The sequence below is a fragment of the Cyrtonyx montezumae genome, unplaced genomic scaffold, assembly GCF_038088225.1.
Source record: "Cyrtonyx montezumae isolate F1298 unplaced genomic scaffold, pur_monq_1.0 scaffold_1, whole genome shotgun sequence".
Lineage (NCBI taxonomy): Eukaryota > Metazoa > Chordata > Aves > Galliformes > Odontophoridae > Cyrtonyx > Cyrtonyx montezumae.
Genome location: NW_027071825.1, coordinates 7923626 through 7945977, shown reverse-complemented (window position 1 = coordinate 7945977; position 22352 = coordinate 7923626). Strand labels below are relative to the sequence as shown.

The 22352-nt window shown below is 47.8% G+C and overlaps 2 protein-coding genes across 2 annotated transcripts; both read left to right on the top strand.

The window, feature by feature from the left end:
- Positions 1-850: 850 nt before the first annotated feature.
- On the top strand, positions 851-9469 carry LOC136050408 (cytochrome P450 4B1-like). Its single transcript, XM_065739304.1, has 12 exons — positions 851-1124; positions 4033-4177; positions 4826-4870; positions 5229-5356; positions 6061-6185; positions 6509-6660; positions 7103-7209; positions 7600-7790; positions 8097-8230; positions 8322-8386; positions 8767-8849; positions 8992-9469. The coding sequence occupies exons 1-12, from the start codon at positions 945-947 to the stop codon at positions 9158-9160; spliced, it is 1524 nt and encodes a 507-aa protein (XP_065595376.1). The 5' UTR covers positions 851-944; the 3' UTR covers positions 9161-9469.
- A 5232-nt stretch (positions 9470-14701) lies between these two features.
- On the top strand, positions 14702-21247 carry LOC136050362 (cytochrome P450 4A5-like). The gene is made up of 12 exons (XM_065739233.1): positions 14702-14972; positions 15163-15304; positions 16840-16884; positions 17153-17280; positions 17666-17793; positions 17874-18025; positions 18206-18312; positions 19030-19220; positions 19406-19539; positions 19978-20042; positions 20507-20589; positions 20690-21247. Exons 1-12 carry the CDS (start codon positions 14787-14789, stop codon positions 20856-20858), a joined length of 1530 nt encoding a protein of 509 aa, XP_065595305.1. The 5' UTR covers positions 14702-14786; the 3' UTR covers positions 20859-21247.
- Positions 21248-22352: the final 1105 nt, after the last annotated feature.

Here is a 22352-nt window from a genome sequence, read left to right as displayed (position 1 = left end):
CTTCATTGCTCTCTACAGGGCCCTGAAAGGAGGTTGCAGAGGGCCGAGCATCAGCCTCTTCTCCCATGTAACTGTGATCGGATGAGAGGTGATGACCTTAAGTAGCACCAGGAGAAATTCAGGTCGGATTTTAGGAATAGTTCCTTCCCAGAAAGAGCGGTGATGCACTGGCACAGGCTGCCTGGGGCAGTGCTGGGGTCACTGTCCTTGGAGGTGTTCCTGAGCCCTGGAGATGTGGCACTGAGGGATGTGGTCAGTGGGCATGGTGGTTGGAGCTGGTGGCCTCAGAGGACTTTTCCAACCTTAAGAATTCTGTGATTCAATGTTTCTCCGAACTAAACAATCCCAGTTCTTCACAGCATCCACTCATGTCCATCAACCACCCCTGGTGACCATTGTCCCCGCGAAGTCACTCAGGGGTAGTCCCCAAAGCCTGGTGGTACCACCATGTGCCCATTGCTGTGGGAACGCCCGGCCATCGCTCAGCCCACGGCTTTGGGCATTGCTTTGTGTCCGTGGCTCGCTCCGTGACGGGACTTGCCTGTCCCTCGCCAAGCTCACTGTGGATAATGTACCACCACATTTTGTCCCAACCATTTTTAAGCTACAGAATAAAATTATAGCACAGATCACACAGGGAATCACACCAAAAGCTGGAATCGGGTCCCCCGAGAAGAAAAACTGAATCGACTGGAGCAATTAGGAACATAAATATAGATAAAGGAGGCATCTCCGGGCTTTTCCCCTCCTCCCCCTGTGCCCAGCACCGCCCGCGCTCCTCCTCCCGCTCTGCCCGATCCCCAGTGCCGTGCAGGGCTGGATGCTCCGCTCGCAATAAGCGCTGCCGTGATTCGGCGGCCGCTCGGACCGCGAGCCCGGCCCCTCCTCCCCGCGTTGGTCTCCGGCGGGGATAAGAGCACCGGTGCCCGCGGGGTACCGCAAGGATGAAGGCGTCCTGGCTCGGCGTGGATGTGGCCCGGGTGCTGCACTTGGCCGCCGTCTTCTGCCTGACGTGCGTGCTGCTGAAGGCCATCCAGCTGTACCACCGCCGGCGGGAGCTGCTGCGGGCGCTGGCTGCCTTCCCCGGGCACCCCACGCACTGGCTGCTCGGGCACGTTCAGGAGGTGCGGTGGGGTGCGGGTGGGGGTGATGTGCGGTTGGACCCTTTTCTCCCTGTGCTTTTTCTCCGCTTGTGATCTCTGTGTGTGTGGATGAGATGGGGAAAGAGGCGGCAACGGGCTGGCAAGAAGAGGAGGTAGGGTTTAAGGCTTTGTGAGGTTGATTTAAACCCGTGGCTAATTACGCCCATGTACATAGGAAAGTCGTGCTTGGAGTGCGTGGCTGTACCTCAGAGCATGCACTTGTCTGTGCGGATCAGCTTGGCTGTTGGTTGCTGTCAGCTTTGTGAGCTGGACAGCGTGAAAGGCTTTTTAATTAAAGCAAAAAAGGAAAAGCTTTTGGATTTGTGGTGGAAGTGCACAAAGCCTCATCCAGCCTGGCCTTGAGCAGCCTGTTCTAGTGGAATGCATCCCTGCCCTCGTGGTTTTTAAGATCGCTTCCACGCCAAGCCATGTTGATTCTAATAACGTGCTGATCCCTCACCTGGGCTCTGCTGGTTCCCTGCCCTGGCACGTTAAATAACAGCCAACCCAAAGAGCTAGGTGGAAAAATCGAAAATATTCAGTTGGACAGGGGACCCCTGAGTGACCACATCCATGCTACAGTCTCTCTGTGTCTGACAGAGTGAATGGGCTCTTGGCAACACAAGCACCAAGCCAGGCCAGCTCGGGGTTTTGTGGTAGTGCCAGTTAGACTCTAAAACAGCAATTAAATGGAGCATGTTCATCAGATTCTCAGTTGTGCCAGATTATACTGGGATGGAACTCTTTGGTGCTGATCACTCACACTCAAAATTGTTAGGTTGTTCTCAGTTTACCTTTCACCTTGGACAAAGGTAACCTTTTACTTTGGTCATGCCTCTGTTGTTGAAGGAAACTTCTGTTTACTGACTCAGTGCTACTAAGTTTGCTAGAAGCCAGCAGTTGTGAGCTAGTGAGGAAGCTGTCGTTGCCCTGGACTTGCGCTGAAAGCAGCATCTGTAGGTGCGTTGGTGGAGGAGGAGCTGGCAGGATTCTGGCAGCTTTATTCAGGGGAGTACTGAAAGCTCCTGTTTCCATCTAGTTCTGTCTCACTGCACTATCATGGCTATTAAAACCCAAAGCGTTGATTTCTGGTCAACTTCCTCATGGCCACAGCTCCCGGGGAGCAGAAGGAGGTGGCCAAGGAGGGCTCAGTCCCTCAGCAGCCTCTTGTGCGCATCTCTCCTGTCTCAGCATCCAGTGGAGGATGCCTATTTCTGGCAGAGAGTGGTGCAGTTCAGTGCTCAGATTTCAGCTCCTTTGTTTCCTCTGCTTCATTTGTTATCAGTGTGTGGTCATTAAAAATCCCCTTAGGCACCTCTTCCCAGATGTTTTTAATGCTGGATTCATTCCAAAGCTTGCATTTCAAGTCAGATCAGGCTATCGCTTTTCTTCCTTATAAGAGCTGGGATTATACTTTCCTTTCAAAACACCCAAGGGAGGCAGTAACAGAAGTGCCGTTTTGTTTTTGCTTTGTTGTTGTTGGTTTGTTGTTTTTTTTTTTAACCCTAAACCTCATGTCTGGAGCTCTGGTTAAGAAGCAGGAGCTGTGAGTGGTCGTTTGCCTCTCACCTTGTTTGGTAACTGCAATAGAACTAGAGGTCACGGCCTTAGATTTCTCTAGGGGAGGTTCAAGTTGGATATCAGGAAAAATCTCTTCAGAAAGAGCAGTGATGCACTGGCACAGGCTGCCCAGGGAGGTGGGGGGGGGTCACTGTCCCTGGAAGTGTTCAAGAATTGTGGGGATGTGGCACTGAGGGACGCGGTCAGAGGGAATGATGGAGTGGGGTTGAACTGGATGATCTTAGAGGTATTTTCCAACCTCAGTGATTCTTTGATAACCTCTACTTGCACATGAACTCGTTTGTTTTCTGCACTGGGATTACTCCCAGCAGCATGGATCAAAGTGGGTATCAATGCTCCAAAGGTGCAATGACTCTGTTACTGGGACTTGAGCCACCTGGAAAAGCCAAGCACAGCAAGGCTTTTTATTGCTGCCCCAATTTCTTCCACCATGTTTATGCTTTCTGTTATTGGACCAACAGGAGGAAGCACAGGCGCCATGCCAAGTCTCCTCCCTGCTGACATGGTTTAAGGTATAGGCTGGTGGAGGGCTCGGCTGCTGCCAGACCCCCTGGGACAATGCTGGGGTGCAAACACCACTTGATAAGTGCCAGCCAAGCAAATAGCTGAACCAAAAGAAGTCAGCACTAAAGGAACTGAGCAAACATTCATTCAATTCAGTAAACAGAGTGACATTGCAGCTCATTTCTACACTGCTTATTGAATTCGTTGCACTTCAAACAGAATTGAACTTCAGCAGCTACCATTTCAGCCGTAGCTCACCAAAATCCTTCCCTCTGCACATTGTCATAGCTGGTCTAGATCTCTGCAGGAGTTAGCAGCTTCGACAGAGCAGTTTTTGTTTAAAGAAAAGGCAATTTGTACGTGCGGACTCTTTATCTCTGCTTATGACCCTGCATCTTTGCACTAACTCATCTAACCAGTTTGTTGCTTGTTGCCTACTTAATATACAATAAAACTGGCAGTAAAAGCAATAAAACTGATTGCTTTCAAAGAGTGAACTGCCAACTACCATTGCCACAAATAACGATATCTATGCATGCAGCAATAGGCATTCTGCTCTTCTGCTCATAAGGTGCGCTCCATGGCTATGATCAGTTGATAAGGAATAATTATTTTATGTGGTAATTTAAAGCAATAGGCACCTCTGCTTCTCCTGCCCTGCAAACCCAGGACAGCCGTTTGATGGTGATAGCTTGTTTTTTTTGATGCAAGAAGACCTTGAGCTTTTGAAAACAGCGGTGTAGAAGATTTTATTTTTTCACCAAATTTGAGTGTTCTGTCTCTTTTCTCTTCTCCACAACCACAGTTTATCAAGGAAGAAGATCTGCTGGAAAAGGCAGAGGCCTGGGCACTGAAGTACCAGTGTGCCCACCCTGTCTGGTTCGGGGGCTTCTCAGCATTCCTGGTGATCTCCAACCCTGATTATGCCAAACTCCTGTTTGCCAGAGGAGGTAAGAGGCAATGGTTCTGTTGTGGAACAGCAGCTACAGGCTGAAGCTTTCCCATGCTAGGATGGCAATTCTCAGCAAGGCAGAGTGTCACAAATAGGTTTTATTTCAGAAATCAATTTTGGGTTATTTAACAAGAGCTCTGTCTGCCATGTGCTCCATGCATGTAGCTGCACGGCCCACTAAGGGCTGCAAGGGACCTGGGGTCCTCAAAATCTACTAGCAGATCTATCTTCCTCAAGTCCTCCTTGAAATGCTCTCTTCTCAGAGCCTGATCTCAGCAAGGAGAGAGCAGCTCAGAGCTTTGGTGTTGGGTCAGTCTGATTGAGTGATTGGTTTGGTGCATCCAGTGAGAAAGGTGCTCCACAGCGCATCTAAGAGGGTTAATCATTTACCCTGCAACATGCCCATTTGACTTTGGACTACCAGTACTTTTGCAGTCTGAGCGTCTGTGTTTATACTTCTTCTCACAGTTGAGCCCAACAGTATTTTTTTTTGTCATGAAATAGCCATCAGTTCTGCAAGGATGCCGCAAGTTCAGTTTCACACCCAACCAAAAGCAATAGCCCAGGGTGAGCTTTCAGGTACTAACCAGTGGTGAAATGTTTAACATTTTCTTCTCTTTCTTTTTTTCCCCTCCTTCTTTTACAGATCCCAAGGATAACCTCAGCTATAAGTACCTTATCCCATGGATTGGTGGGTATTCCCAGGCCTTTGTCTACCAGGAATGATTCTGAAGTTAGTTGAGAACATGTTATAAATAAGCAGCATTGCACTTGTTCCTTCCAAAAAACTTCCTGAAGTTATTCTGCTTATTGGAAAAGATGCGACATAATATTCTATTTTTTACATGTGCATAAATCTGCTTTTTTAAACACTAGTTTTTGTGATTCTGGGAATTAAAGTTCAGACATAGCCACGCATACAAATGAGAATTGCTTACATCTGGAGGTGACAACAACCTCTGGAAATGACCTATTATAGCAGATTTGGTTGTGTTGTATCCATAGATGAGTGAAACTTTTCTGCTTGTTCACTGCTTGTATTTCCCAAGGGAATGGTTTGCTGGTCCTACACGGGCCCAAATGGCACCAACATCGGAAGCTCCTGACGCCTGGCTTTCATTACGATGTCTTGAAGCCTTACGTAGCCCTCATGGCAGAGTCTACCAAAGTGATGCTGGTAGGGACGGTGTCTGCTCCTCTCTCTGTACTGTGTTACTATCCGTGATCCTGATTGTAAACATGAGCTCAGAGTCTTCCTGCAGTGCCCTGGCTGCAGAGATAAGCGGTGGCTTGGCCAGGAGCTGGAGACCCGTTGTGTCAGCCCATTCCACTAGGTGGCAATCTGTACCAAAGACAAAATTCCATCCACATAAACTCTATTCCCCAGCCTGGTTTCATGCTGTGAGAGCTCAGGTGCATCTATGCTCCTCCATCTCTTCCCTTTCTCAGCTTTTGGGTCACTGGTTCCTTACAATCCCAGAAGGAAAGAGGATCCAAAGTAATTGGGCAGTATTTATAGTTTCTCTTGGGATACCTAATGGTAAGAATCGAACAAGAGCTCCTATATTTTATGCTGGAAAAATACAGTGGGACAGAAATCACAAGATGCAGGAAAAGCCTTAATTGGAAGCTTGCATCCTAGGCACCATAGTCAGAAGTTCTTGAGAGACAGATAAATTAAAAAGAGACTGGGGGAAGCCAGGTGTCAGCACATGTTGTTTCTGGCTGCTGGTTCTTCCTCAGGGGTTTTGAGAGCAACTAAGAGATCCTCTTCTCTTCTCCATTCCTTCAGGACACATCCTATGCTAAGCACTTGCTTAATGAGAGGGTGTGTGCAGAACTGTCCTTTTACTTCTCATTTTTGTCTCCTTCTTCCACTAGGATAAGTGGGAAAAGCTGACCACAAACGGGAAAACAGTTGAGCTCTTTGAGCACATCAGCCTGATGACTCTCGACAGCATCATGAAATGTGCCTTCAGCTACCGCAGCAACTGCCAGACTGACAGGTCAGTGCCCAAGCCCTGGCTGAAAGTTTGCAGCTCAGAGCAAAAACAAGCAAACTGCTTGACAAAATGCACTCAAATTTAGGCTTTGACCTAAATAATAAACCTGACTCAAACTGTAGCATCTGTTGGGCAAGCACTTGCACAGTAGTTGTGCAGCAGCCTTCTTACCGAAGGCTTGCAGCGTTCTTCCTGATGCCATTATCCCGTAATACTTACTTAGTCACCACCTGTGAACCCCAGTGAGGGAAAAGAGCAGACTTGAGGCTGGTATGTAGTGCCCTTCCAGCATATCCTGCAGTGTGAATCCCTTCCCCTTTTCCCAGGCAAAACTCCTACATCCAGTCTGTCTATGACCTATGCCAACTGGTGCACCAGCGTCTTCGCATCTTCCCCTATCAGAATGAATTCATTTACTGGCTCAGCCCCCATGGGTACCAGTTCAGGAAGGCCTGCCAGCTTGCTCACGACCACACAGGTATGCATTGTCATTATCCTCTGCCAAAGCTTTCATACAGAGTGTCTGAAAGAGCCTTCCTTCAAGGAGCAGAAGTGGCCAAAGCGCTATGTCTGCCACATCTGCTGGCTCCAGTCTCCGGCTCAAAGAAACACATTCAGAGCTGAGGTTTAGGCACCCCCTTGCCCATACTGTGATCCTGCAGACCAAGGGAGCTGTGGTGGACAGAGAAGTTTGTGGAAAAGGATCTGCTATTGCAACAGCAGCCACATGCATGTCACTTATTGTCATGCTCCTGAAAAAAACAGAACTACCTGCATGCAGAAATACATGTCAGCATGGAGGAAACCACCATGCTGGGAGCATGGAGGAAACCACCTCCTTGGCCAGATTTGTGTTCATGAGGTGATTTCCAGGCTCAGCATCTCCTGCCCTGCTGAGTCTTCAGCTTTTATTTACTCAGACAAAGTGATCCAGGAGAGAAAGGAGTCCCTTAAAGATGAACGAGAGTTTGAGAAGATACAGAAGAAGAGGCATTTGGACTTCCTGGACATTCTGCTCTGTGCCAAGGTGAGCAGTGAGGTGCAATAGCTCATCACAGCTGAGGACATATGCCATAGGGAACAAAATCCACTCCTTGTGGCAGTGCCACAACCCCCCAAGAGGTCCCCAGGGGCCACTGTTTTACATCAGCTGCAGGCATCACACCCAGTCCTACCCAGATGAGGAAGAATGGAGGTGTCCCAGTGTTCAACCACTGAGATGCTGGCACTGACTGAGAAGACAACCTGGAAAGGGATATCATAGTTTTAATATAAGAGGGACAGAGGGGTTTACAAGCAAAAGAAAAGTAGCCCTAGTTTCAGCCTAGGCAGAGATTTATCCAAGGACGTAATTACCTCCCTTTGCAGTGTCCTATCCTGGGTTAAATGGGGCCACTGAAGCTGTCTGTGTTGCTAGGATGAGACTGGAGCTGGCCTGTCTGATGAGGATCTGCGTGCTGAAGTGGACACATTCATGTTCGAGGGGCATGACACAACAGCCAGTGGGCTCTCATGGGTCCTGTACTGCCTGGCATTACACCCTGAGCACCAAGCACGGTGCAGGGAGGAGATCCAGGGCATCCTGGGCAGTCGGGACACCATTCAGTGGTAAGTCTGCACTGCAAAAAGTCACTGTCTGGTGACTTCTTTCCCGTTGCAATCAATCCTAAGTGAGCAATGCCTTCATGTCTTGGGAGCTAGAGTGCTTAGGGATTGCTTTTTTCCAGGAAGCTGCATGCAGGTTGTAGTCATGGCCGTTTGTGTTTTACCATCATGTTGTTCCTAAGCTTGCTGAATGGCTACTAATGTCACTGGGGTGCCTAGCATGCAGCAGCCCATGCTCCCACCATGCCCCAGCCATTGCAAGGGGGCAGCAGGAGGGCACGAGCAGCTTAGCATCCCCTACCTCTGCAGGGAAGACCTGGGGAAGATGACCTACAGCACCATGTGCATCAAGGAGAGCCTTCGCCTGTACCCACCAGTGCCTGGCGTGTCCCGGCAGCTGAACAAGCCCATCACCTTCCACGATGGGCGCACTCTGCCAGAAGGTTTGTGGATCCTGGTTCTGCTCAACATCGTAGCAGTAAAATTACGTGTCCGTGCCACTGAGCCCTTTTCTCCTCTCCAACCTCTTCACAGGCATGGTCACTGTGATAAGCATTTATCTCATTCACCGAAATCCCACTGTGTGGAAGGATCCTTTGGTAAGTTTTGGTGCTCATGCAGTGGCATTTGTGCTTCCTCTGCATTGGGTGTGGCAATGAAGTGCTCCAGGGAGCTTCTTGTATTAGCAGGCACAAAGGTGATTTTGCTTGGCTTATAGATGAAGAATTAAATTGCATTCATGCATCACAATCTCTTAGTTACAGTCATTACTCTGCCTGATTTGTGCTGGCAATGCTGCTCCATGGATGCCAGGGAAGTCTGGTTTTTGGGTTCCAGTCCACTTCCATGTGCATCTTCTCTCCAGTGGAGTTGTTCAGAAGTTATGGGGTGTAGTACATCTGAGGATACCAATCACAGTACCTTTACTCCTTAAATAACTGTTTGTTTTTTTTTCTTGCTGTACGTGCTTCTTTCCCAGGTGTTCGATCCGTCACGGTTTTCTCCAGAGAATGCATCTAGCAGGCATTCTCATGCCTTTCTGCCTTTTGCTGCTGGAGCAAGGTAAAATATTGGGCATGGGAAGAGCAGCAGGGTGCAGAAATCTATGTCCCTGGGAATGGCTTAGCCCAATGGAACATGTGCCAGGGGCTCCTCTCTCCAGTCCCCTCAGTTGTCCCCTGGGTGATTGCTGTCTTCATGTCAGGAACTGCATTGGGCAGCAGTTTGCCATGATTGAGATGAAGGTGGCCTTGGCGCTGACCCTGCTCCGCTTCGAGCTGTCCCCCGACCTCACCAAACCACCCTGTAAGATACCTCGGCTCATCCTTCGCTCCAAGAACGGCATTCACTTGTACTTAAAGAAAATCCGTTGATGCTGGAAAATGGCCTGAGCATCAGTGGGAGGGACCGAGCAGACCAGGATAAAATGTTTGCCTGGAATACAAGGTGCACAGCAGCTCGGGCTACGAGAGTTCCTCGCTCCTGTGTGGCTGCCAGTAGCCAAACTTTTCCCTATGGGCACCCCAGTGCCTGCAGGTCAGCTCAGGGCTGACCTCACCTCTCTTCTCTCACTCAATGCCTGATTGCACTCAATGCACTGATTACAGCTTGGGCTCAGAACTTTTGCTCAAGCTGCAAAATATGATGTAATTTTTGCATTAATAAACCATTAATTCCTGCAACAGCTACTGTAGTGAGTTTGTATTGCTAATGCTCACCAGCTCAGTCACCTGAGCTCACACCTGCAAACCCAGAATCACTGAGGTTGGAAAAGACCTCTAAGATCATCCAACCGTCAACCCATCTCCACCATGCCCACTGACCACGTCCCACAGTGCCATAGATCCATGATTCTTGAACACTTTTAGGGGCAATGACCACACCACCTCCCTGGGCAGCCTGTGCCAGTGAATCGCCATTCCTTCCAAGAAGATATTTTTTCCTAATATCCAACCTGAACCAATATCTCACTGAGGTTGTTAAATGCAGGACTGAGAGGTCCTTCATCTATTTATGATGGGGATGATGGAATAGAAAGAATGCTTATTAAAAAAACTTCTGTTATAAAACTAGGGGAGTCTGCAAGCACTTTGGAGGGTGGCATTAGGGTTTGAAATTATCTTGATAAATTGGAAAAAGTACTCAAGAGATTGGGATGCAGCTCTGTAAGGGCACACACAAAGCACAAGTACAGGTGCAGGCATTACACAAAACCTCAAAGGAGATGGCTGGCTGTGCAGCAGCCTGTCCAAAAGTATATTTTGAAGATGTAGAGGACCATAACAGTGATGTGAATCAGTAATACCCTGCTGTTTTAATCAAAGTAAACATCAAACCTGGATACATAAGCACAAATATTTCTCCAAAACCTTCCTTCGCGTCTCCTTTCACTAAATGAAATGAGCGTCCTTCAGCTCTATCCTGAGATTCAAGCATAAAGGCAACTACATTTACTACAAACTGTACCTTGCCAACATGTTCTGAAGTGAAAAATGAGAAAAAAAAATTGATCAAAATAGCTGAAGTCATCAGAACCAAACAATGTACATCTCTGTATTGGATGGGCTGAGGATAGAAGCAGGATAGCAGACCCAAATTGACCAGAGGGATATTCTGTATCCTATAACACTGTGCCCAGCAGTTAAACTGGGAGAGTTGGCTGGGTGGAATGGTCATTGCTAAGGGGCTGTTAGGCATTGGTCAGCTGTTGGTGGGTGACAGTATTATGCATCATTTTGCTGTTGTTATTATTATTATTATATTGCTTCTTTTTTTCCATTATTTTCCTTTCTTACTAAACTGTTCTCAAATCAACCCACAAATTTTGCACCTTTCAGTTTTCTCCCCCACCCCACTGTGAGGTGTCTGTGAAAGGGAGCGAGCAATGGGCTCACTTTCCAGCATGTGATTTCTGAGAGTGCCACCCCTCTGCTGCAGATAACTTCCCCTTGCTTGATATTAAGATACAGTAGATTGACAGTAATAAAAAGACCCAGTCACGTAGGATTTTATAACCCAGAGCAATGCCATAAAGATAACCAAGGTCTAGATGCAGAGAGGTTACTTCATTCTTTCCTCCTACTTTCTGATGATGAACCGACCTTGGACTGCCTGATTCAGACTTCCAGATAACTAATTTAACTAGCTCTCTCAAGAGATGGGCTCTGGCGAGTGCAGTAGGGTATGTATTCGTTCAATTTCTCTCTGCTACAGCTGAACAGCCCCATCTCTTGGTAACCCCCACCAGCCTGTTGGTGTCACCTTCTCACCAAGCACAGAGGATGGCACATTGTCCCCTGGGGGTGTGTCCATGCACAGGACCCACATGGATCTCAGTGCAAACGTTATCAGGCACTACCAGCAATCCCCATCCAAACCCCACTGGGATTTTACACTGGGAGCAGCCTGTAAATTAAGTAAGTATTGCAGCATAGTTGTAAGACAGCTGTATTAAATGCTTCCAGACATAAATTCACCCTAGAGATGCGTGTGGTCAGATGGGATCCAGACAGCTCACATTACTCTGCGACACTTGCTGGGCTCTTTCCATCATATCCTCATATATCATGTGTTAGGAAGCCTGAAACATTATTTTTGTTGGCAACAGAACTACATTTCATCTCTCAGCACTAAGCACCACAGGAATACACAGGGACAGATGGCTCGGGCTCTTCTTCCTACCTGAACAAACACAGGCACACCCATGGAAGCAGCTGCTGCAATGTCACGCTCTGGGGCGAAGTACCAATTTGCCACTTACATTTCACCTGTTTGGCAGAGCAGTCCTTCTGCAATGGATGATAACAGCATGTGCCAAGTCATTGCTCGAGGTATCTAAATTAAGTGGGAAGACTCCCAAAACCACAAGAGCAACATTCAAGGCCTGAAATCCGCATAAATGAGGGTTTAGTCACTCTGCTCTGTCTTCCCTATCAGCTCAAGGCTCTACGCTCACTTGACCTTCAAGACAACCCAAGTATCCTGAACTCCATGCCCAGCAGTTGATACTGGTTATTAAATAACTACCAGGGAACCAGATGGGTAAAAATCCACCCTGCTCAGTTGCCAGTGATCAAACACATTTTCCAGGGACTTTGTCCCAGTGAGAATTTCTAGGGGATTATAAAGTTTTGTCTGACTCCGTGCCAGAGACTCCCCAGACAGGTTTCTCCACCTGTGAGCCTTGGATGATTTCTCTGCCATTTTATAGGGGAAAGATCCCATCCAGGTCCAGATCAGTCACTCTGGTAATGGGGTTGGTGTCATAGGACACCCCAAAACAGCTCCATTGGTGCCTATCAAAGGCTCAACTCCGCCCCTTACATGACCCTGGCAAGACACCCAACTTCTATGAGTGTGCTGCAGATCCTCAGCACAAATGACCCACAGAAGCCATCCCACTGCCCTCAGGTCCTCAGCCCCTCCCCCTTCTCTCTCCCATCCATAGTTACGCTTAAGGCCAGAGGAGAGGCTCAGTGTTGATGGGCTGTTTCCTAGGGGGGCTCTGAACAAGACTAAAGGTTTTTTTTAGAACTAGGTGGTGGTATAGACACTGGAGGAGAGATAGAGTCCGTAATGCATTAGAGGTTGGGAATGAGGTCTTCTGTAGCATGCATCACTTGAACTACGAGGCTAAACCCAAGCATCATGACCGATCTGTCCAAATCCTCTCTGTGATTTCATCTGGCTCCCCAGACAAGTTCCCAGTCAGTCCACAGTGCCTCCTCTCCTGATTACCTATTAATCACAACACTGCAGATGATAGTGGATTATCATAGGAAGAGCTGGAGGTGCTATGAAGATTTCATCTGGCTCCCCAGACAAGTTCCCAGTCAGTCCACAGTGCCTCCTCTCCTGATTACCTATTAATCACAACACTGCAGATGATAGTGGATTATCATAGGAAGAGCTGGAGGTGCTATGAAGGAGAGAAGGTGGATATTCCACAGCAATGAAATCCCTGGAGTTGGACACTCCTGCTCAAGAACATGAGAGCAAATTGAGCCTGGCCTGCTTGGGCTACAGATGGATGTAGGATGAATTCCTTCCCTAAGAGATGCCTGATTTGACATATTGAGATTATCTGACTCCTGAACAATGCCCCACTCTTTGAACTTTTGTGCAGATCCATCTAGGCATAACAAGATACACTGAGCGTCATGAAGCTCGCCAAGTGTGTGAAAAGCACTCTGTTCTGTCATGTGACTTAACCAAGACAACAGTTTAATCCTCAGCCTTACAAGAAGTATTGGTATTTTCTTTAAATTTCAGAATTGTTGGTTGATGTGTCTGTAACAATTTACCAAGTTCTGAGTCAAAAAATGCAGCATGTTAGCAGTGATGTAGGGCAGAGCCCAATGAGAAATACCAGCTAGGGGATATACCTCTTTTTTCCTCCTAGCCTGAAGAACCAGAGACACCATCTTAAAGGAAGGTCCAAGGGGGCAGCTCTTTGCAATGCAACTTCCTGCCACCCTGATGAGAGTCCAGTTAGCTTGAGTCATCCCAGCTGAGAAAGTGACCCCTTGCACCATTTTCTAGGGAAATGCTGAATATATGTGGTGTTACATGCAACACTGGAAAATTAGCAAAAGTGTTGGCATCCCAGGAACAGACTTAGCTCGTAAATGTGATGTCTTTCAAGCCAAAACAAAAGCACGCCCAGGAGCCCTCAGGTTTATCCTGTAAGCTCTCACATGGGGTGGATAGCTCTGAGACTGTAGTATTAATGAAACTCCCTGTACCAAGGACACTCGTTGCAATCATTAACAAGCAGCTCACAAGCCAGCTGAGGGAAAAGTCACCCTGTTCACTAGCTTTCAGATACGGTCATGGAGTCAACTAATATCTGGAAAGTGGGCCTTGTGTTGTATTTTCTTACAAACTTTCTGTCTCAAAGGTCTAAATGCTCTGATTAGTGCAGTGTGCATGAAGTAAAGTGATTCTACCAGCAGAAAACATGGGTTTCAATTGGTCTAAGCCATATAAAATGATAAAGAAAAGTGTCTATTCATCTGAAAACCCTTGTTTTTAGAGAGATGTTAAGTCAAAGAGGAACACTCACACAACTCAGGAACCCCAACGCTTTAGCATGTTGGTCTGGCAGGTCCAGCAGCTGATGACCCATTTGATCTTCATAACTTCCAGACACACAAATGGGGAATTATTTCAGCTCATCTGGGGATCACTATCTTTGCAATACACCAAGAAATCAGATAGAAGTGGCAAGTTTTCAGCTCAAGCCCTCCCCCCCCAGCCCTGCAGGAAAAGGAAGAAAGACTCAGCAGGACTATAGCATCAACACCATCATATCATCACCCCTTCCCAACATGTTGTACATACCTCACTGCTGCTGTAGATTTTTTTGCTGTTTTCCTACTCTTTGACTTAACTATTGACAGCACTGATTCTTCTAGACACTGTTTTTGTCTCCTAGCTCATCTATATAGGACCATTTGGAAAGGGCATCACAATCCCCTGTGTGCTGGTCAGGTTTTGGCTGTTCCTTTGATTACAGTCCAGCTGTGTGTTGTTACAGTCACTAAGGGCACCATTTTTACAGCTGAGGATGGCTGGACCAGTCCAACAAAAGTAGCCTGTTTGCTCCTCACCTCAAGTGGGTGTGCTGGGGGCTACCAGTCCTGAGCATTCATCTATCTGGGTATACGTGAAGGGGAGAGAGCTGGAGACCTGTGCTGCTGCAAGCATTTTCACTCACTGTTGGAATGTAACAACCTTTAGAAAGTGTAAATATTTACAGGGTATTTGCTAACAAACCATTTCCATCCACAGGTTATTGCAAGTAGGTAAAAGGGTCAACAGGGACTGCAGGAATTCTGGCTGTGGGTCAAGCTGACACGTTGCTTATTGGTACATTTCTGCTGCTTTAAAACTCATCCAGACCTTGCATGAGCAGCACTTCACCAGCTCTGCTGGAGGAGTCATAGAAAAGGAGTAGGGAGGACAAGGCAGTATCAGGCACCCCAGACTCAGGACAGCATGGTGTCTCTTCTGGACAGCATAGCCAGACCTTCTGCTGTCATTCTGCAGCTGTCTGTAGTGCTTGGTGTCATCTTTGTCCTACTGAAGGTGGTCAAATTCTACCAGGAGAGAAAGAAGATCGTCAAAGCCCTGGAAGCTTTCCCTGGTCCCCCAAAGCATTGGCTCTATGGCCACAACCATCTGGTAAGGACAGAGCTGGGTTCAGTCAGGGTGGGTTTGTCCCAGCAGCTGCTCTCTCTCTCTAGAGAGAACTCCTCTCCACGAGGAGACAACTTGCTTGTGGTTTCCATGAGAAGTCAAATTTAGCATCTGCTCTCCTTTCGTGTCCTTATTTTTCTGCCTAAATTCAGTTTCTGCTTAACTATCATTGCAGATAACTAGCAATAAAATTTTAGATCTGATAGTGTCACTGGGAGAAGAATATCCGTATGCCTTTCCCAGATGGTTTGGACCAGTGCTGCCATCTCTAATAGTCCACCATCCTGAATATGCCAAGACTATACTTGGACGAGGAGGTAATTCTCTTCACTTGGGCTTGGAGATTACTGTCTTTGACTCTTCCCTAGGAAGTATGTCCTTCTACAGCATCAGCAGCCACAATATTTGTGCTTCCCAGTAAACCCAGTAATGTGCATGGTCTGGCACAGCAATGGCTCTCAAAAGACACCTCGAGGCTTTCCCTCTGCTCCTTTTTGCAAGTGTTTTTCTTGCGACTGGTTGATCTCCAAGAAATTACATTCATTCTTCTCAGCTTTGGGATTTGCCATGGTTGTTTATTTTCCACATATTTTTCCCAGTTTTTTCCCAAGTTCCCTGAGAACATAAACATAGGAGAGTGCTTTTAAATGCTACCTCTAGTGTTAGAGTATTTTACACATGGAAACAAGACTAATTCTACAAGGGCAGCTCCGAAAGTAATGCCTCCCAATACGCTGGCCCATGTGTACTTATGATGTTATCAGAGGTGGATGTTGGTGGTATGGCAGTAGATGCTGAACTTTCCCACCAATATTTCATCACATTTTGTTGCCATGCAATAGATGGCAGCAGAGAGGCAGCATGACAAAATTGAGTTTCACATGGAAGTGCACGTAAAGAAAAGGTGTCTCATTGAATTACTGAACACAGAAAAAATGGCACCCGCTGACATTCATTGGTGCTTGCTGAATGTTTATGGAGACCAAGCGGTGGATGTGAGCACAGTGAGGTGGGTGATGCATTTCAGTAGTGGTGATAGCAGTGTGAAAGACAAGCACGTTCTGGATAGCATGCACAGCCATGAGATTAAGACTGTCTCAGTTGTTTATGGATTGCAACCAGGGAACTGTATACAGAGCTGAATGTTAGTTTTAATACGTTGGAAACCATGGTGGAAACATAGGAATACTGCAAAGTTTAAACCATGTTTGTCCCATGAGTGCTTACACAGGAACAGAAGGAACACCATGTGTAAGTTTGTCAGGACCTACTGCATCAAAAAGTGGCTTAAGGTGACCGTTTCCTGGATCACATCATAACCAGTGACAAAACATGGTGTCACAAGTACGAGACAGAGTCATAACAACAGTACATGGAGTGGCAAGTGGCAACATATGAATTCCCCATCAAAGAAAAAGTTCAAGATGCAGCCCTCAGTGGGCACAGTGATGTATGTTGTCCTTTGGAGTAGGAAAGGGTGGATCTTTCTGGTTTTCCTGGAACCCATCAACCCATCAGCTCTGAGTGCTTTATCATGACACTAAGCTGAAGGTTTGAACTTTGAGAAGACTTTTCTCTTGCAACCAGACCCTATGCCAGTTTGAAGAGTGTGGAGTACACAGCCAGTCTAGGCAGACCGTCCTGAGATGAGAATTTGCTCTATCGAGCAGTGTTATTGTGCTTGTTGTAACTAGCATAGTTTCCTTGGAAATAAGTAGGAGGCATTACTTTTGGAGTGACCCATATACATTGATAAAAAAGAGGGATTCTACTGGCAATTTATCCTGAATTTTCTTGATACATAGAATTCATTAGCCATTTATACTGTTCTGGTCTTAATTTTGTTTTACAGATCCCAAGCCTTCTGTACCTTATCATTTCTTAGTTCCCTGGATCGGTGAGTAGTTTTCTCCCTAGCAGCCATGCCACGCCTTTCATTATCCTCTTATCTTCCTTTATTTCACTTTCTTCCACCCTAAAACCAGAGCACACAAACAGAAGGGTTAGACTGAGAGCATTAGCACTGGAGTTGCTCCTATCATCAAGGAGCATACCTTCCCTCCAGGCCCTGCGCATCACCTGCTGCTTGGCCATGAGTGGCAGTGAGGCTTCAGGAGCCAAAAGCAGAGTTTGAAGTAGATGATGGCTGTTTCTGGTGTCTACAGGCAAAGGGCTGCTGGTCTTGAGTGGAGCCAAATGGTTTCAGCATCGGAAGTTGCTCACTCCAGCGTTTCACTACGATGTGCTGAAATCTTATGTGCCGCTGATGTCAGACTCTGTCAAAGTGATGTTGGTAAGGGGAAGAAACTTACGTGGTTCATAGAGTTCTGTCATTTGGAGGGGATTCTTTTCTGAAGTTTTCTTTTTAGTTTTGTTTCTCTGAAATCGCTTCTTCTGGCTGTTGCACTTATTCCCTCTTTCACCTGCTTCCCAGTGAAATCAACCACAGCTAGAACAGCCAGTCCTAGCCCAGCAATGGTAAACGTGGAAAAAGAAATGCACAGAATGGTTTGACTATGTTCACAGGATATGCAGCAAACCGGGGCCTCCTTTTTGGGGGGAAAGTAGTTAGCTGTGTAGATCTGGGAAAAGACAGGAACAGGAAAATACAACCTGATTGTACTGTGGCTGAGTCTGCTCTGGAAATACGTTCCTCCACACACTTTCTCCACCACTAGGATAAATGGGAGAAGAATATCATGCAGAAGAAGAATTCAGTAGAGCTCTTCCAAGATGTCAACCTGATGGCACTGGACAGCATCATGAAATGCGCCTTCAGCTACAATGCCAACTGCCAGACTGAGAGGTCAGCACACAAGCTTCCCAGTTCCAGGACAGCAAGTGCCCCTGTTTGCTCCACTCACATTGCTAACTGGTCTCTTACAGCAACTCAGACTCTTATATCAAAGCCATTTTTGACCTGAGCTACCTGATAAGCAAGAGAATACAGACTTTCTCCTACCAAGATGCCTTCTATAACCTGACTCGCAGCAGCCGGGAGTTTCAGGATGCCTGCAGGCGGGCCCATGCCCACACAGGTATTTCTGCTCCTTGCTTTCCCAGCTGCACCTCTTGCATGCTCAGGAGCAACTCAGTGGGCTTGCAACAAGCACTAGTGAGAGATTTACACATTAAACAGGGTCCAACAGGCTGAACAAACAGTTGTGAGCTCTCTAGCAAGACAGGATGCATCTAACATCGATTGTTTTTCTACACAGATAAAGTAATACAAGAAAGAAAGATATTACTCTCCAATGACAAGGAGCTAGACAAGATCCTGAAGAAGAGACACCTGGATTTTCTGGACATTCTTCTTTGTAGCAAGGTGAAAGTTTGAAATAATCCCATCAGACACTATAGACTGTACCTCTGTGGCATGAGGGATTCACCAGCATCCCTATTTCCTAGCTTGGGGAAAGGTGGATAGAAAGGTAATAAAGATGCATGAGATGCAGTGACAGAACATAAACAGCTCAGAATTTCATCTTCCTTCTTCGTTTCCATCTAGTACACTCCTATTTTGAAAGATGTGTGCCATCAGAAACCTGAAGAAAGACCTTTGGAGGGGTTACAAGGAGGCTGACTTGGCTGCAGTCCTCTCAGGAGGTTTTGCTCCTCCCCTTCTGTAGTTTTACCTTCACAGATATCTTCAGAAGCTCTAGATGGAAGCTGTCATTTGGTGTTCTCTCTGGTGCTTCTGCTTTCTTTTCTGCCACCACCAAATAAAAAGCCCCCCCAAAAAGCCTGAACTACTGGAAAATGTAACAGAGAAATAAATGGGTTGTCCTGATATAGGCTGTCCTGCTGAAGGACCAGGAGCTGGTATTCCAACAGAACACAGCTCTGTTGACTGCAGAATCAGCAACCAACAGTTCTGTTCTCCCATATATTGGATATACGTGGCTTAGTTCTTGATATAAAAGGAGATTCAAGAGAAGCCAAACCAAGTCCTTCTTTCTCAACATCTAGGGCAGCTTTTATACCCAACAGAGCTATCACAATTAACAAGAACATGTGAATGATATCTTCTCCTTTCTGCTAGGATGAGAACGGAGTTGGCCTGTCTGATGAGGATCTGCGTGCTGAGGTGGACACGTTCATGTTTGAGGGGCATGACACCACAGCCAGCGGGATCTCATGGCTCCTGTACAGCATGGCATTGCACCCTGAGCACCAGGCACGGTGCAGAGAAGAGATCCAGGGCATCATGGGGAACCGAGATACCATCGAGTGGTGAGCTAGCAGTTCACTGTCCCTGGAGGTGTTCCAGAACTGTGGGGATGTGGCACTGAGGGACATGGTCAGTGGGCACGGTGGGACAGGTTGGACTAGAAGATCTTTTTTCAACATTAATGATTCTATGTCTGGTGTCCCCATCACTGCCAACAAGCACAGCCTGAATTCTGGTTTGCTTTCAGGGAGGACCTGGGGAAGATGACCTACAGCACCATGTGCATCAAGGAGAGCTTGCGCCTGTTCCCACCGGTCCCTGCAGTGTCCAGAAAGCTCTCTAAACCTGTCACATTTTCTGATGGGCGCAGCTTACCTGAAGGTCTGTGTTCATCCTTCCTGCTGCTGTCCATCACAAGGGTGGAGTGGCTGGTGCAGGGCTTCTGGTCTCACTTCTCTCTCCGAAAAGCTGCATGGGGCCACCACAGTCACTGAGCCTGGAAGGATGGCTGGTGAAGGCCCAACAACACTCAGCAGGGCATCAGGTGTTCAGAGCTCAGAGTGAACCTGCATAATGCTGACTGTGGCCAAGAGTAGAGGTTCACCCACCAGTACCAGATTGGGGCCTGGCTTTGAGGCAATTGTTTCCTCCATGGGAAGGATTCAAGAGCTGACCGACATGGACAGGCTGGAAAATGTTTCTGCCAGATCTTCTGTCACATCCCCTGCAGAATCCAGGGATGCAGGGCATCCCCCAAACACTCCTGGTCTTCACTCTTCACGTGATGAGTATTTTCACAGTGTGTTTGCTCACTTCCAGGCTCCCAGGTTTCGTTGAACATATTCGGTATTCACAGGAACCGGGACGTGTGGGAAGATCCCGAGGTATGTCACCTTCACAGCAGGAATAGGGACGTGATCTCAGAGCCCGGACTACCACTGTTCTTTGAACAAGGCAGCTTGCACCTCCATGCCGTATTTTTTGGGGTGGGTGGGTGGTTTTTTTTGCCTTTTATTCCAACAGTCCATATCCAAATGTGAAGTTCAATGATGTTACTAAACACCCCAAAAGTTTTGGAAAGGGTGTTTGATAGCCTGCCTTCACGCAAGGCAACATGGAGCTACTCTGCCTGCCTTCAGCAGCTCTGATAAAATATCTCCAAGGGGAAGACCTGCATAGCCACCAGCACCCTCTTCTCATGCACCCAGTGCCTTTGCAGAAGACTGAATGGATGTCAGCTGCAGCTCCCCAGGAGCAGCAAAGACCACTTCCAGCCCTACCTTGGGGACCAGAGGTTCTGCTCATGGTTGAGCCAATGCTGACCAAATGGCCTTTGTTTCTCCCACAGGTATATGATCCCCTGAGATTTTCTCCTGAGAACTCAGCACACAGGCATTCACATGCTTTCCTGCCTTTCTCTGCTGGATCCAGGTGGGAAATCCTTCATCTCTCTCTCCCTCCTCATTGGTGCATGGGGCACCTCACTCAGAGCTGTGCAGGCTTCAACCCTCAGCCTTTGTCCTCTCCCCAGGAACTGCATTGGGCAGCAGTTTGCCATGAATGAGATGAAGGTGGCTCTGGCACTGACCCTGCTCCGCTTCGAGCTGTTCCCCAATGCCTCCAAGCCTCCAACACTGACACAGCAGCTTATCCTCAAGTCCAGCAATGGCATCCACCTGCATTTGAAAAAGGTCTGCTGACCTTATGAGGTGCCACAAGCAGTTCCCAAAGACCACCCTTCTCTCAGAAGTGCCCCGTAGACAGCCTGCAGCCTTTCTGAACACCAGGGCCGGGGAGGGGGATACCCACCAGACCCACCTAATTTCTTACCCACGCTAACCCCACACTGAGCACCTTGTGCTCAGTCGGTTCAAGTTCCTTCCCTGCAGCAAGAACAGCACCACTGAGTTTTTTTGGAGTCGGGTTAGCAGGGATCTTCTGTGTTCTCATCTCTAGCCTGTCCTGAATCCTGCAGGGATTTCTATCTGAGTGTCTCCACATTAAGCTCCAGGAAGAGTCCTGCCCTGCTGAGCTGCAGGCTGGCATTGTGCCTGGCACTGCAGAAATGTAGGCCAGCAAGTTTTCCTGACCTGACACTGAACTTCTTGGAGCTGAGGGTGCTCAGACACTGGGTAGCCTGGAGAAAGCCCTCAGCACCACGTGCCCTTAGTCTTGTCCTCCTCCAAAATGTGAATAAAGCCTTGCCTAGGTAGTCCGGGAGTGTGGCCCTGGATTTTTTTGCATCTACAGTCAGCAGGAGAGGATGAGTCTGGCTGAACTTTATTGAGAATGAGCTGCACCCACTGCTCTGCAGCACAGGAGGGTGCAGTCCTGGCATTGCATTTCCCAAAGCCACAGAGGCTACTAAACAAGTTTCATCCACTGAAAAGGGAGCTCACGCTCCTCCCATGCTACAGGACACCAAGCCCTCACCCTGCACCGTGTTAGCTTTTCTGTGGTAAGGAAATAACTGCAGCAAGTTGCCTTTGAATGCAGCAGAACAAAAGCAGTGGTGACAATGACAAAAAGTCAACTGACAGAAACAAAGCATGTGCTGGTCCCAGGACTTTTCCTGGATGGGCTGAGAACTGAGCTCTCAGTACATGAGTGAAAGGCAAAAACCGTCAACAGAGAACGGGGCTGGAGGGGTTTAGGGAAGGGCACAGGAGTTTCTCCATGCCCTCCTCGTGAGATTTGTGGCCAGAGGGCGGCCGTGGGATCCCCATTTCCCCCTGCAGGTCAGCCTGCAGGTCCGCGCCGCTCCGCTGGGTGGCACTGAGAGATCCGAGAAAATCCCAAATCTGCCCTTCTGCTGGCAGCCCCTCGGCACTGCCTCTGGGCTCGCGGGGTGGGAGGGCTGTTAGGGTCAGTAAGAGGGGTCCTTGCCCGTTCCTGGCACAGCGAGCTTCGGGGAAATTGAGGCACAGGGGCTGCACACAGGTAGAAGCACCAATGCCACCACCCTTGCAGCACCCACAAGCTCACACTGCACTCAGAAATCAGCCCCAGCTCTCATCCTCTCCCCAGCTTTGTAAGAATAAAATACTGCACCCTCGAGGGGCTGGGTGCTGGAGCTGAGCTGTTATGTGTAAGGAATGATGTGGCCTTTCTGTTCTGCCACCTCTGATGTCAGATATCTTCCCTAGGACAAGGTTACATGATATAACCTCCTCCACTGACCCCACTGCAAAAAC

What these genes read in the sequence shown, in the direction of transcription:
- LOC136050362 (XM_065739233.1), top strand. Translation starts at nt 14,787, where the DNA reads ATGGTGTCTCTTCTGGACAGCATAGCCAGACCTTCTGCTGTCATTCTG. An exon ending in GACTATACTTGGACGAGGAG is followed by an intron (nt 15,305 to 16,839) that starts GTAATTCTCTTC and finishes TTTGTTTTACAG; the next exon opens with ATCCCAAGCCTTCTGTACCT. An exon ending in AACCGAGATACCATCGAGTG is followed by an intron (nt 19,221 to 19,405) that starts GTGAGCTAGCAG and finishes GTTTGCTTTCAG; the next exon opens with GGAGGACCTGGGGAAGATGA.
- LOC136050408 (XM_065739304.1), top strand. Translation starts at nt 945, where the DNA reads ATGAAGGCGTCCTGGCTCGGCGTGGATGTGGCCCGGGTGCTGCACTTG. An exon ending in GCTTGCTCACGACCACACAG is followed by an intron (nt 6,661 to 7,102) that starts GTATGCATTGTC and finishes TTATTTACTCAG; the next exon opens with ACAAAGTGATCCAGGAGAGA. An exon ending in ACATTCTGCTCTGTGCCAAG is followed by an intron (nt 7,210 to 7,599) that starts GTGAGCAGTGAG and finishes CTGTGTTGCTAG; the next exon opens with GATGAGACTGGAGCTGGCCT.